General features: G+C 41.7%; 2 protein-coding genes across 2 annotated transcripts in view; both read right to left on the minus strand.

Moving 5' to 3' along the window:
- The window catches only part of LOC306965854 (carbohydrate sulfotransferase 8), a gene marked incomplete at its 3' end in the record, with an annotated part of 81,160 nt that extends 69,950 nt beyond the window's left edge, over positions 1-11,210 (minus strand). The window contains exon 1 of the mRNA XM_079560425.1: positions 10,964-11,210. Coding sequence (XP_079416551.1) covers positions 10,964-11,141 — 178 coding nt within the window. The 5' untranslated portion in view covers positions 11,142-11,210. The remainder of the gene's footprint in view (positions 1-10,963) is intronic.
- A 2,274-nt stretch (positions 11,211-13,484) lies between these two features.
- Positions 13,485-15,146, minus strand: LOC306965080 (E3 ubiquitin-protein ligase TRIM62-like; the record flags this gene model as incomplete). The annotated part of the gene is made up of 1 exon (XM_079559324.1): positions 13,485-15,146. One exon carries the CDS (start codon positions 15,144-15,146, stop codon positions 13,485-13,487), a length of 1,662 nt encoding a protein of 553 aa, XP_079415450.1.
- Between the last annotated feature and the right edge of the window lie 271 nt (positions 15,147-15,417).

Below are 15,417 nucleotides of genomic sequence, written 5' to 3' on the forward strand. Positions count from 1 at the left end.
GAACACACACAGGAGAGAGACCAGCGAAAGCCCGTGTGAAAACATTTGCTAAAAAAAAGCTTGCTTTTTAGACAATTCTAATTTGTGTCTGAAGATTTTAAAGGGACTAGATGCAAGTTGGCCATTTTATACTCACTACTGCCACCTCAGGTCATACATGTAACTGCAGCTTCTATATTAAGCTTGTGCATGACCCGAAGTAACACCTTTTTGAGTGACAGTGCAGGATTTTAGAGGCAGTTGTGGTGAACAGGTCTGAGCTCATTCTACACATTAGGACATGGCTGGAACATGAAGGTGGAAAATACAATTTTAACATTTTTAAACTCTCTACAGCTCGATGGGGAGTCCTTACCTCAAGTGGAGGAGTTCAAGTATCTCCGGGTCCTGTTCACAAGTGAGGGACGGATGGAGCGTGAGATCGACAGACGGATCGGTGCGGCGTCAGCAGTGATGCGGTCGCTGTATCGGTCTGTCGTGGTGAAGAGGGAGCTGAGTCGGGGCAAAGCTCTCGATTTACCGATCGATCTACGTTCCCACCCTCACCTATGGTCATGAGATTTGGGTAATGACCGAAAGGACAAGATCACGAATACAAGCGGCCGAAATGAGTTTCCTTCGCAGGGTGGCTGGGCGCACCCTTCGAGATCGGGTCAGGAGCTCAGTTACCTGGGAGGAGCTTGGAGTAGAGTCGCTGCTCCAAGTCAAAAGGAGCAGCTGAGGTGACTAGGGCATCTGTTTCGGATGCCTCCTGGTCGCCTCCAGGCATGTCCTATTGGGAGGAGGCCTATGTCTCCGAGCTGGCCTGGTGTCGCCTCAGGTCCCCCCAGAACAGCTGGAGGAGGTGTGTGTGGATCGGGAAGTCTGGGTATCTCTGCTGAGACTGCTGCCCCCACGACCCGGCCCCGGATAAAGCGGAAGAAAATGGATGGATGGATTTTTAATCTCCGTATAGTCCCAGGGACTCAGTATAGTAAGTAAGTCTGTATAGTAGCCCCTTTAACTTTCTTTAAATCAACCTATAATTTTTGAGTTACTTGTTTGAATTGACGTAACGTAAGTTTGTTTATTTACCTGTTACCCCCCACCTGAACGAGTACATTTTCTCCAGTTTGGCTTTACCCAAATATAAAAGCTTCTTGGAAAAAGTGTCAAAAAAGAGACAGAAAAGAAACAAAAATGAGACGAAAAAGCGGCAAATACACAACAAAAATCCCAATAATGCAACAAAATGCAATGACAAAGTGACAAAAACAAGGCAGAAAAGCTCCAATAAAAAAGCAACAAAAACATGAGAAAAACGCAACCTCAAAACAAAATTAGATCTTAGCTTTCAAATGCGGCGTTACTCTGGCCTAATCAAGAAGCTTTTAGATTTGGATTAAGCTGAACTGCAGGAAATGTGGGGGTTAAGAGGTGAATGACTGCAATTCTGTTGAAATCAGAAATGTTGCGTGCGTTAGAGCTGATTGTGTTGTAGACTCTTGAGAAATGTCCATGTTTTTGACTTTCATTGCGTTCCACATGTTTTTGTAAATCCTTTCTTGCCCAAACAGAACGATGATTCCTCTCCCTGAAGCTGCAGCCTTGTGCCGCGGTCAACAGCCGTGTTTTCTCCGCATCCTCTGATGAAGGGAGCAGTTGTGGAGGAGCGAGGGTCATTTTTTACTGTGATTGTGTGGCGTTTTCAGAAGGACGCGGCTGGATCTACCTCCGAGCCGCCGTGACACGCGCCATACATCAAGACCGCGGCGGCGCATCTTCACAGACACAGGGGAGGACGGGGAGCGCGGAGAGCCCAGTGTTTGGATTTAAGGTTTTACGCTTTTACACAAGAGGGAAGAGGGAGATAAAACTGTTTAAACTCATTCAGGAACCAGTTTATAGACATGTGTCGAACCTTTCAGAGAACAAATAGGCAGCTTAGGGCTTGTTTTGTTGTTTTGTTTTTCGCATCGGTGGAACTTTCAGGTTTACAATGTGAAAATAGTTATATATAATATGGCCCACACTGCACACAATAGATCGCAACAAAATGAGCTAATACATCGCTCAAGTCTTCCATCTGACTGAGAGTGACTTTTGCAAATTTAGGTTCATTTCATTCTTGTTTTGGTCCTGATTTAATGTTTTTTGAAATTGTCTTTTGACACAAATTACTGAAAAACAAATAAGTTAGGAGTAAAAGATACTACGTTAAAATGGTTCCGTAAGATCTATCGATAGAGATCCATAAAAATCCCTTCTAAGAAAAAATCTGTATGACTAATATGTCAACAAAATAAGACCAGACATTTAAACCTGACTTCATTATTCATATTTTGTTGCCTAAAATCTAGGTAATTTTGTCTGCATAAATACTGCATCTTATTTTCATATGAAAAGTTGAAATGAAAGAAAACTTGCAATGTATTTTCCCCTCACTTTGATGTCAGTAATCTACAGCAAACGTTTCAAATTGATGTCTCTAATTTCCCCCTATTCACCTGCAGTGTCAGAGTGAGCTCATCATTTTGTCTGTTTAGTAGGGGAGACCGGGGCTATTTGTCAACAGTAAATCCCACAAGAGTCAGACCTGCATTAAATGAAAGCTTGAACTCTTGACTTAAAGTAGACCTCACTCTCATTTTTCTATCATATTGTGGTAAATAGTTATTAACCGTCAAACACAACAAAATCCACTGTGACAATGTGCCCCATGTGCGGGGTAAGTTGTCACAATGCGTGGGGTTATTTGTCACTATTTGGAGTTAACTTGTAATCTTATAAACCTTTGTAACTTTTTTGCTTTTTTTCCAAGATGAAAGTACAAACAGTAACTGCAAATTTCTCTATGAGATATAACATTCATCCTTCATAAAAGAGCAATAAGAACAATTTATAACGCTGGTTACCGACACCACACCAATCCACTGTTTGTTAAAGACAAAATCCTAAAACTTCATACTTTTAAAACTGCTCAATTAATGTACAAAGCTAAAAATAAGCAACTACCTCAAAAAATTCAGCAGTTGATTTCTGAAAGAGACGGAAAATATAATTCAAGGGGCTTGGATCACTTTAAAATTGCCCATGTCTGGACAACCCGGAAATGTGTGTCCGTTTGTGGTCCTAAAATATGGAATAAACTGCATGTAGACCTCAAACGATGTCCATATATCAGACAGTTTAAATATCAATACAAAGAATGGATATTCTCTAAGTATCGGAAGAAAATCTCTGACTTTTCATGTTCAGCTGTTGTGTTGTAATCCAGATGTTGATTGGTAGTATTCACACTGTATATAGTGATTTAGATCACAGTGCTCAAATTATTGTTTTAAGGAAGCCTAAAAAGTAAACAGAACAAGATGCTCAGAGTACTTAAAAGGGGCTGGGCTAAATAAGTGTTTACTTCCCCCCACTCCTTTTCGGACAGCCTAATTTAAAATGTGCAAAAGGTAAAACAAAATTGTTTGTCCTAAGACGTAAATGTATTGAGCTGCACATTTGACATTGAGCTCACAACTGCCTCAATCATGGCAGGTTGTATTTTGATTTCGCATGAGTTTGTGTTTTTATGTTTTGTTTATGGTCCGAATAAAATCTTACAATACAATACAATACAATACAATACAACATGTAAAATGACCCAAACATACGGCCTCTATAATGTTAAAATTAAGTGATCATACAAACATGTTAGACGCATAAGAAAAAAATGTCCCACCATTTATACCCCAAGTGACAAATGACCCCTCAGGTTTTGTGACAAATAACCCCTGAGTGTCAATTTTACCAACAATGTAAGCCAGTTAACAAATGGCTTTAGCATGCTAGCTCTAAAACGGCTCAAATCAAAGCTAGCATCTGTGTCTTTCAGATCAGTGTGTTTTGTTTAAGGCACTAAAGGAAAGCTCTCATTACAGAAATAACCCAAACATTAAGGTTTGGGAAAGGGCAGAAATACAATTCAAGTTTGTCCTGTCCTCATGTCTTAAAGCAGCACTAAGTAACTCTTGCCCCTAGAGGCCATACGCGCAACTGCAGGTGTCGTAGCAAGTCACGATTTTTTTTACTGCCAATACTACGCTGACAGAAAAGACGAAGGGACAGAGGGATAATGTACATCCAATTATACAATGAAAATATCTTTTTTTCACTCAAACTTGGCAGTAAATTCTGTTTCTGTTCTTCTTCTTGATTCTATTAGTGTGTATTGGTTGCTCCGGTCCGGTGGCAGTCAAGTTGCAATTGTGGTTTTCTGGCCAGAGACACCAGGAGGAGATGAAAGACCCCCCAATCATCCCACAAACACTTGTATCACCCCCACAGGGACTACGGAAAGGATTTATTAAGGTAAACAAGTTACTTAGTACTGCTTTAAGTCCAAATGAATAAATTATTATTGGAAGAGAAGAGGAATGCCAATACACATATATATCAGTATATCAGTACCAGCGTACAGCACCCTCTAGTGTGGTAATAAAAAGCAATGTGACAAATTACCCCATGTCTCCTCCTCCCCCTGCAAAAGTACTTTCCCAAACAGCAGGGTCATGTTCAAAACAATCAGAGGGGGAAAACAAAGAGAGGAAAACATTAACCAGTCAAAGAACAAAAATCTGTAAAATAATGTGCCAGACCCAACCCCGGTCACCCAAAAAATGTCCCTTATTTTTCTGTTCTCAAGTTAGTAACCCTCGCTACGACTGCTAGTTTTTTCGTTTCTACTGAACAATCCATCTATGTGGATGATACACCACTGGCGAGGCTGTTGCGTAAGGAGAGGAGATCCAGGTAGCCTCCGTGATATAAAACATTAACCATCCCAACTACATGGACCGGCTTCTCTCTCAAACTTTCTCAGATGATGCTTTCCGTCTCAGCTCACGCCTGTGTCGCCGATTCCCGGGAGGAAACATGGCCGATCGCTGTGACAGGAAGCGGCTCATCTCCCTGATCTCTGACCTCTCGCTTCAAGTTAAACTGAAGCTATAACAGCGCCTGGATCGGATTCCCACAGGTCAACAAGCATCACAAGAGCCATCGATGAAAGATTCAGATCTGAGCAGAACATTATGACGAGATGCGGGCCGCAACAGGGGAAGATTTCCTGATGAGAAACCTTTATTTTAATAAGAAAGTCCACCTCGGAAACCTAAACCCGCTAATCCAATCTGATCTAAAGCCACTGTGAACTATTAATATCTCCTCCCGCTTCAATTCAATTATATTCTCACACGTCGGGCTCCGGGGAAGACAATGACGAAACCGATCTCACGATAAAACCTCAGAAATTCATACAGAGCCGTGAAAAAGTAATGAGCTCCACCTATTTTAATCAGAGACATTTTTCAATAGGGAAAACGGAGGGGCATCTGATGGAAAACCCAGGCCTGTGATCTAAATGCAAATCACACCACGTATAATTAAGATGTTAAGACTCAAAACAATTCACCCAAACCTAAATGTTTCATAACTCAGTCAGCGATAACCTAAACTTAACCTCATAACTCCCGCCTGAACCGAGAGCATCCTTTTCCTCACGTCAGATTTTTTTTCCAGCATTTTTTTGTTGTGTATTCAATTCATTTTTGTAGCTTTTTTTTGTCATTTTTTTGTCACATTTTTGTCATTTTTTCGTCAATTTTTTATCCCATTTTTTGTCAGATTTTTGCAATTTTTTTGTCAATTTTTTATCACATTTTTGTCACATTTTGTAACATTTTTTTTTTTTCATTTTTTGGTCACATTTTTTCTTCAATTTTTAGTCAATTTCTTATGACATTTTTGTAATTTTTTGTCAATTTTTTATACATTTCTTGTCATTTTTTGTAACATTTTTGTAATTTTTTTTGTCAAATTTTCATCACATTTTGTAACATTTTGGTCATTTTTTTGTCACATTTTTTTGTCACATTTTTTCGTCAATTTTTTTTGTCAATTCCTTGTGACATTTTTGCCACTTTTTCCATTAATTTTTCGTCCCTTTTTTGTCAACGTTTTCTCCCTTTTTTGTCACATTTTTGTCAATTTTTTATCACATTTTTTGTCAATTTTGTAACATTTTTTTCATTTTTTGGTCACTTTTTTTCATTTTTTCATCAATTTTTTTGTCAATTCCTTGTGACATTTTTGTGACATTTTTGCCACTTTTTCCATAAATCTTTCGTCCCTTTTTTGTCAACGTTTTCTCACTTTTTTGTCACATTTCCATCATTGTTTTCGTCTCAGTTTTGTTGCTATTTTCACAGCTTTTTTCCAGAAGCTTTTGGACTGGGGTAAAGCCAAACTGGAGAAAATGTGCTCGGTTCAGGTGGGAGTTAAGGGGTTAAAAGGCAGAGGTTTTTGCTTTTTATTTCCTCTGGTGTTTGAGAGATGGACATGTTCACTCATCAGAATGATTCGCGTTAGCAGAAGCCTGTTGGCCAGTCAAAAGTGACGCAGAACAAGTTTGTTTGCTCTGCGGGGGTTTAAACTTTAAACAAACACTGTGTGTGTCGGGCACAAACTGAAGCAAGTTTTGAAGGTGATTGCGTAAAATGGCTGATGGTTACACAAGAGGAAAGTGTAAAGGAGGTGGAATCGAAGAAGGATGAATTATCTGGAGATGTTTAGGATTGGAGATAAGAGACTAAAGTGCGTTAAATGTGCCTGGGCCAAGATTTAGCCATAGAGTTGACTGTTCGCAAAACCCCGCCCCAAAACGAACAAGGCAACCACTGCTGCCTGTCATTCCCCAGATCTCCCGCCATAGAAAATAGTTCACCCTTTAATGTTACTCCCAACATGTTTTTTTTTATTATCCTATTATTCTAACAATGCTTTAAAGGGGGGGTATTATGCAAAATCGACTTTTTCAAGCTTTACATCATGTTATTAAGTCATTCCCTCATTAAAAACATGACTGAAGTGTTGCCTTGACACATTCACGTATTTTCGAGTAATCTGTAGAAACTCTGATGGCGGCCATTTTAGGGATAAAACGCCTGATTCCTTCAGGAAACGCCCTCGACCTCCAGGATACGCCTCCGACCTTTCGTCACCAGCCGAGTAACCAACCACTGCTCCTCAGCAGAACCCCCTGCCCGCACTGTGTAGCCCTAAGATGTAAACAGAGTCATCATGGAGGATTAGCTTCATGTGTTGTGAACCGTAGCCACAGCAGACTTTTACAAAGACACACATCAGTGTTTCTGTTACCTAAACACCCAGGATTCAAACCGGTGACAAGAACACTTATTTCAGTGTCTGGTTCTGCGCTGGGCCTTGATGATGCACAGAGCCTCCGGAGAAAGCTAATGCTAAGCTAAACCTCGAGTCATCACGTGAAAACGAGAAATATGCACAAATAAAGTCAATAAAAGCACCACACACATAAAGAACCGTTTAACAATGATCACACACGGAGCCTGGCTTGTTGATTTGGAAGTTTATTGCTCACATTTCATCTACAATGGGTCATAGCCGAGTGGTTTTCTCCCGGAGCTAACAAGCTAGCCGCGACAAGCTAACGGGAAAATTCACTGAATACAAGCATATTACGCATTGAAAACGTCACTAAAACAGGCAACTGCTTGAAGCAGCCTTTATGATGATCACACACTGAGCCGGGCTTGTTGATTTCGTAGTTTATTGCTCACATTTCATCTACAGTGAGTCGTAGCCGAGTGGTTTTCTCCCGGAGCTAACAAGCTAGCCGCGATAAGCTAACGGGAAAATTCACTGAATACAAGCAGCATATTATGCATTGAAAACGTCACTAAAACAGGCAACTGCTTGAAGCAGCCTTTATGATGATCACACACGGAGCCTGGCTTGTTGATTTCGTAGTTTATTGCTCACATTTCATCTACAGTGAGTCGTAGCCGAGTGGTTTTCTCCCGGAGCTAAGGCACTATTAGCTGCGACAAGCTAACAACCTTCACCTTCACAACATTCATTGAAAACAGGCAGCATATTATGCACAAATAACGTCAATAAAGCAGCAACTACTCGAAGCAGCCTTTACGATGATCACACAATGAGCCTGGCTTTACACATTTGTGGTTTATTACAGACTTTTCATCAACAATGAGCTGTAGTCGATAATAACAAGCTAACGGGTAACCTCGAAAAAACATTGTCCACCTGCACAGATAATGTCCGTCTTTGAATCGTATGGGCTCCTGCAGATCCTGGTGTCGTCCATGGGGGTATAGTTAGAGATCCATAGGGCATGGCAATTGCAAAGAGATAGCCTCCAAACAGCAGTTATTTTTCAGGCAAGAGCCCCTTCCAAGCGTCCGGTGTGGAAGGTTCGTCTCCAAATAATATCCTGTGTGGCCATTGTTCACAAAGTGATAAACAGTAGCTCCTTTCCAACAATAAAAATTAAAATGCACCGATCGTAGTTTCAATACTGTTGAGACAACGAGCGCAGTGTTGTTGTGATGCCACAGACAGCGTGTGGAGGGGGCGTGTCGCAAAGGGTCAGAGGTTTTTAAAGAGACAGAGGCCTATTTCAAGTCATTTGCTACCGCCATTTTGAAAGAGCAATTTTATACAAGGCAGTTATTCTAATTTACTGCATTGACAGACCAACAGAAGGTTTCGTCATCATTGTAGTGTGCTATAGACTGGTGCTATGTGGCTGAAAAAAGCATAATACCCCTCTTTAATTATTCTTTTTTTTATAGACCTCCCAGTTATCTGCTCTAAACCAGCCCAAACCCAAACAAACTTCCTCTAAACCAGTAAAAAACAGGTCTACCTGTCAAAACTAGCATGAACCAGTCCAAACCAGTTCTAAACTGGTCCATAATAGGTCTAATCCAGTCTAAACCAGGTCTAAACCGGTCCATAATAGGTCTGATCCAGTCCAAACCAGGTCTAAACCGGTCCAAAACAGATCTAAACTGGTCCAAAACAGGTCTAAACCAGTCCAAACCAGGTCTAAACCGGTCCATAATAGGTCTAATCCAGTCTAAACCAGGTCTAAACCGGTCCATAATAGGTCTGATCCAGTCCAAACCAGGTCTAAACCGGTCCAAAACAGATCTAAACTGGTCCAAAACAGGTCTAAACCAGTCCAAACCAGGTCTAAACCGGTCCATAATAGGTCTAATCCAGTCCAAACTAGGTCTAAACCGGTCCAATACAGATCTAAACTGGTCCAAAACAGGTCTAAACCAGTCCAAACCAGGTGTAAACCGATCCATAATAGGTCTAATCCAGTCCAAACTAGGTCTAAACCGGTCCAATACAGATCTAAACTGGTCCAAAACAGGTCTAAACCAGTCCAAACCAGGTCTAAACTGGTCCATAATAGGTCTAATCCAGTTCAAAACAGGTCTAAACCGATCCAAAACAGATCTAAACTGGTCCAAACCAGGTCTAAACCTGTCCAAACCAGTTCTAAACTGGTCCATCATTTTCATTATTGACCTTTATTTAACCAGGATAGTCCCACTGAGATTAAGAATCTCTTTTTCAGGGGAGTCCTGGCCCCAGAGGGGAATCTATTTCTATAATATAATAATAATAAAATAAAATAAAATAAAATAACAAAAATCTGTAATAGGTCTAATCCAGTCCAAACCAGGTCTAAACCGGTCCAAAACAGATCTAAACTGGTCTAAAAAAGGTCTAAACCAGTCCAAACCAGGTCTAAACCGGTCCAAACCAGGTTAAGTCAGTCCAAACCTGCTCTAAACCAGCCAAAACTTGGTCTAAACTGGTCCAACCCAAACTGGATATTTGGAGTATTACACATTAAGACCAACATTTGATTCGATAAAGCGTGCTCTACCAAATGGTTGAGCAAACTAATAAAGGGTTCAGCGCTGCATGCTTTCAAAACAGAACAAAAGAAGCACAAGCAGCACCTGCCAACTTGTTAGCCAAGGTAAGACTCATTTACCATCCTTTTGTTGCTGGACAAAGCGGTTTCTGCCGCTGGAATATATTCACTCGCACAGACTGGATTGGACTGCACCAACTTAAACCCCCTTAAACCCCCCTCTGAGTTAGTTCAACGTCAAATGGAATCTTCCTGCCACAAGGAATGAAAAGTTCAATGCGAAGGTTCTCTCTGATTTTGATATTTTGATACACCAGTCATTATTTGTTAGATTTACACGACGATTACGCTTGTGTTACATCATTTACATCTGGAACAGGCTCAGGCTCCAGCTGCAGCCCGGTTAAAGCAGTAACTCATTAATTGTCCGTGAGAGTAAATACTACTCTGTCAGAAAAGACAAAGGGACAGAGGGATATTGTACAACCAATTACACAATGGACATCATGTTTTTTCACTCAAACTTGGCTGTAAATACAGTTTAAGTGGCGCTAGCCCGCAGTTAGCTTTGCCTGTTAGCTTGTTAGCTTCTTCCATTAGTGTGTATTGGTGACTCCGACCCAGTGGCTGTCAAGTTGCAAGCATGAGTTTTCTGGCCAGAGACACCAGGGGGCGATGAAAGACCCTCCAATCATCCCATTAACACTTGTATCACCCCCAGAGGGACTACGGAAAGGATTTATGAAGGTTAACAAGTTACTTAGTGCTGCTTTAAAGCCTTTAGGCCTGGAATAGCACTAGTTAGAGTCCTTTATTGATTAATTATTTTATCCTGACAGCCCAAAAGCACCGCAGCCCGCCGGAAAACGCCCCGACTCTCCCGGTTACCCGGCCTTTGTACTCTCCTCAGAACTGGACTGCACAGGACGGAGGTACAGGACGCTCACATGCGAGAAGGCTCGTTTTAAAAGAAGCCTGATCCCATTTCTTAACGACAGGCCCCGCTGAGTGCCCCCCCTACTGTTCTCTGCTGTTCTGTCTGTCCTATTGTCAAACATGCACTGTGTACGGGAAAAACAACTACCCCCCGGGGACAATAAAGTCACATGGATAGTTTTGCAAATCACTTTTTCTCATCAAGCTCCAGTAGACAGACAGTTTTTGGGGAGGGACTCATAAAGGGCAGTGGAGTTCCTTTACCTGTGTGGTGCTGCTGGACGAGGTCGGGCAGGTCCTGCAGTCGGCACAGCAGCAGCAGAGAGCCAGCTCCCAGCAGCAGCACGAACCACAGGGAGCGGTACAGAGAGCACAGAGGCCTCATCACACCCCGCCTGAGCACGCAGGGACCACAGGGGGCGCTACAGTCCACCAGGGCCATCCCCAGCCTCAGCCTCTCAGCTCATCAGCACAACAGCCAACGCATCATCACCATCACCACCGCCACCGCCGCCTGCAGAGACAGAGAGGGACGTTCACATCGGCAAGATCTTTGGCTTTATTTTACAGTGTATTATCCCAGCTTCCAAATGAGCAAAGTAAAGTTACATGTGCAGTTTTTGTCACTTTTTGAGGCTTTGTAATTGCGGTTTTGTCACATGTTTCTTGCCCTTTTGACACTTTTCTGTTGCGTTTTCATCCTCGTTTTCTTCTCGTCCTTGTCGCTATTTTGATGCTTTTTGCACAAAGCTTTTAGATTTGCGTACAACTCCATGTATTATTACGCCTTACAATATAGTTCCCCCTTTTATCCGCTTAGAAAATCCACATTGTTTAATATTGTGTAATTATACTTTGTAGTGTAACACTTCACGTAACCATACTTAAATAGGGAAAACGTGGAAGAGCTTGGTAGCTTCTATCTTCACCTGGTTTGGAGCTATAGAGGAGAGAGGGAGAGGCTAAATGCTAACGCCGTCTGTGCTGTGTTTACGTGAGGGGCACGCGTGAAGACCAGACAGGTACACATGAACTCGTCTAAGCTCAGCTAAGAACATATCTCAGTATGTAATAACGGTGGCCTATACATGAAAGCTTAATAACAACAATGAAAGAGGAAGCCATTAGTTGTGATCCAAGCTCATTTCTAACTTCCCTAACATACAGTATTTGTACCATCCCCACAACTTCACAGAACTGTAACAAAAGTCACCTGCAAGTTTATGAAGTTGATACAAATACTTCATAATTAGATGTTTCTTTTCCCATAAATCGCTGAGTTTACAATACAAGGACACAACGTTGTGTCCTTGTATGTGTGTACTTGCTAAATAAATGTGACAATAAAAAATAGAGTTTTTAAGGATCTGTACTTTATTTGAGTTGTCTTTTGATATATGAATTTCTGCTCTCATTTGATTACTTATTTGTTGACCCTTTTAAAAAGTGCCTCAATCACTGTATATAAGATACCTCTTTACTATTAATTGTTTGCACATTTTCATGTTCTTTGATTTGCAGCCCCTGAGTGTCACTCCTGAGAGGGAATTTCTCCATCCTTAGGTGAATTAAGTCTTATTAAAGATAAATGTATTACTTTCCTCTTCACTACGTTTCTCAAAAGGCTCCAGAGTACGAAGTAAAAGTTGGCAATATACTTTCTCCCGTTAGAAACCATACAATGTACACTTTCGAACAGTAGGTGGCGCTGTAGACGTGTTCAATCAATACCAATGACTCGTCCTGTAACATCTCACATGTGAGGGCGTGAGCTTCATGTTTTTGAACGCTTAAAGTTATTATTCACAACACTTCATGATATCAAGTACCAGGACCACCTCTGCTGATAAATAAGGGAACATTACATTAGGCAAGGCAAGTTTATTTGTAGAGCACAATTCATACACAGGTCAATTCAAAGTACTTCAAAGTTGCATAAAATTACAACAAAGCAGATAAAATCAATCCATAAAACTAAAACTAAAATTAATTACAGTAAAGTCAAGAGTACAGATAACAATGACAAACATTAGTTATTCAAAGTTGTATCATGATTGTTAACATTTATTCTAATCAACTCAACACCAAACATACTTGAAGGCAAGTCATATTAATTCTTAACACTCTTTTCATCCACAATAATATTTTAAAGTACACACAGACAAAAAAAGTAGAGATACATGGAATAACGGGAATGAATAAAACATTGTACGAGAAAACTGTTGGCTACAGTCACAGCAATCAATCATTGGAATATGAAAAAGTAGCAATGTTAATGTTTTCATGTTTTGGGTCGTTGGGTCGTTATTTTATTTACACACAGCATCATGACTAATGCTGCTTCTCTAAATCACCGCATACCAATCATCCCCTGAAACACCATCTATCCACGACTACCGGAGCACACAGAAGGGGCAGCTGTACACAGGAGTGGCCACTGGGTCAGTGAAGACGTCCAGGCAGATACTGCACTGAAACTGCTCCACAGAGTGAGAGTGGCCAGAAGACTGAACACATCAAATATGGCAGGTGCGTAGGAGACGAGGCATGTTCCACCAGTGTCTGAACAGGTTTCCTCCGGGAACTCCGGTTTCCCCACCACTAAAAACATGTACCATAGGTTAATCCTCCAGCCTATGCTGACTGCCCACTGCTCCTATAGGTTGCTACAACGGCATTGAGGATGGGCTAAATGCTGAGAACAAATTTCCCTACGGGGATTAATAAAGTATATCTTAACCTTTGTGCTCTACACAAAAATAGACACTCAATAAAGCAATCCATATTAGCCATACAGGTCGTCATCATTATCTTCATTATATACAGGACCTAAACCTGAAGAAGGAGGAGGAGGAGGAGGCCAAAGCTTGCTATTCATAACTAGAGAGCATTTGCTGTAGGAACCAGGGCTAAAGAAGGGGTACAGCTTCTCACTGAAAAAGCAGTCTGTGTAAAAGTAGATCAGATATTCAGCACCAACATCATAAAAAGAGACAATGCCGTCCTCATAATTCACAAACACGCCCACTTTATCAGGTCTGCCCTTGATCAGGAGATTGACCTTGGGATCAACAGAGACAAAGCAACTGTTAAAGCGTAAACTCAAAGTCCAAAATCCATTTTCTGGATTCACTGTGATCTCTCCTTTCCTGTTTACTGTCTCTTTGGCCACGCCGACAGTCCACTCAGGTTTTTCACTCACCACAGCCTCAAAATAAAATGTTTGACAGAATCCTTCTGTTCCCAAAACGTACAGACCTTTATCGAACCTTTTAGGGTTGTCTTGGACTAAGCTGTTGAACAATTGGGTGTGGACCTCGGTGCCATCATTAGACACAATCAGTTTGGGATGTGCTGTGTCTCTGTCCAGCCGAATATATTTTGTGTGTCTCTGAGCCCAACGTAGATCTTCCTCAAACAAAAGCTTGGCGGTTTTGTTGAACTCCTGCTGCAGCTTGGTCACAGCCCTTAACACAGTGCCTTTGTAAGTTGGTTGATGGACAATAACTTTAGTCCAGTCTTTTTTTCCCCGAGCAGAGCGGAACTGTGATATGTTTTTGAGGACGCTGAAGTGGTCCTCAGTCTGAAACAGCTGTTTCAGGCCAGAGCGCTTCTTCTTCAGCTCAGAGATCTCCTGTTCCAATTCTTTGATGAAGTCTGTGGCCTGCTTCTCTGTGGAGTTTTTCATTTTGGTGATGTCCTGGGCGAGTTTGCACAGACCTTTGTCCACACAGTCCTTCAGAGTCCTGAGGACTTTCACACCTTCACTGGCCTCACTGTCAGCATCATAAGCACCAGCCTTAACTGAACCACGCAGCTCTTGGATCTTTGCCTCTTTATTTTGAATCATCAGTTGGATCTCTCCTGTGGTCCTCTTTAGCTGCTGTTCACAGCTGAACTTCAGAGGAAGCACCTCGTGGCCTTTGTGTGTGTACATACAATGCACACACACACAGCACTGGTCTAAAAGACAGTAGAGCTCCAGAGGTTTGTTGTGCTTCTCACACACTCGCTCAGTCAGGTCCTTCAGAGGCTCCATCAGCTGGTGTATCTTCAGTCCAGGCAGGCTCAGGTGAGGCTGGAGGTGGTCCTCACAGTACGAGGACAGACAGACCAGGCAGGACTTCAGAGCCTTCAGTCTGGGCTCAGGACACAGGTCACAGAACACTTCTCCAGGACCTGCAGGTCGCTGCTCTGAGGTTCTGGCTCTGCTTCTAAATTGCTGGACCATCTCTGAGATGAAGATGTTGACACGGAGCGCAGGTCTGCGGGTGAAAGCCTGTTTACAGTACGGACAATTGTACACAGCAGCATAAGCCCAGTGTCGGTCGATGCAGTTCTTGCAGAAGTTGTGTCCACAGGGAGTGGCCACTGGGTCAGTGAACACGTCCAGGCAGATGCTGCACAGAAACTGCTCCTCAGACAGATCACACATGGCAGTGGCCATTTCTCCACAAGAGCTGAAGAGAAAACAGACAATGATTCAGATCTTTGTATGAGGCTAAGCATTTCTGTAAACGAATCACTAAGAAGAGTGAGAAAATCTATATTTATGTACTTTAATATTCTAGCCTTATAGTTTTAAAGTTTTTATATCTTATTGTTTAATCTAAATTCTGTGTTATACTTTTTATGTTTCACGATGGCACTGAGAAAAATTCCTACTTTTCTGAACTTGTTCTCAAACAATGGCAATAAAAACTATTCTGATTCTGTTG

Source organism: Gobius niger, assembly GCF_951799975.1.
Source record: "Gobius niger genome assembly, chromosome: 7".
Taxonomy (NCBI): Eukaryota; Metazoa; Chordata; class Actinopteri; order Gobiiformes; family Gobiidae; genus Gobius; species Gobius niger.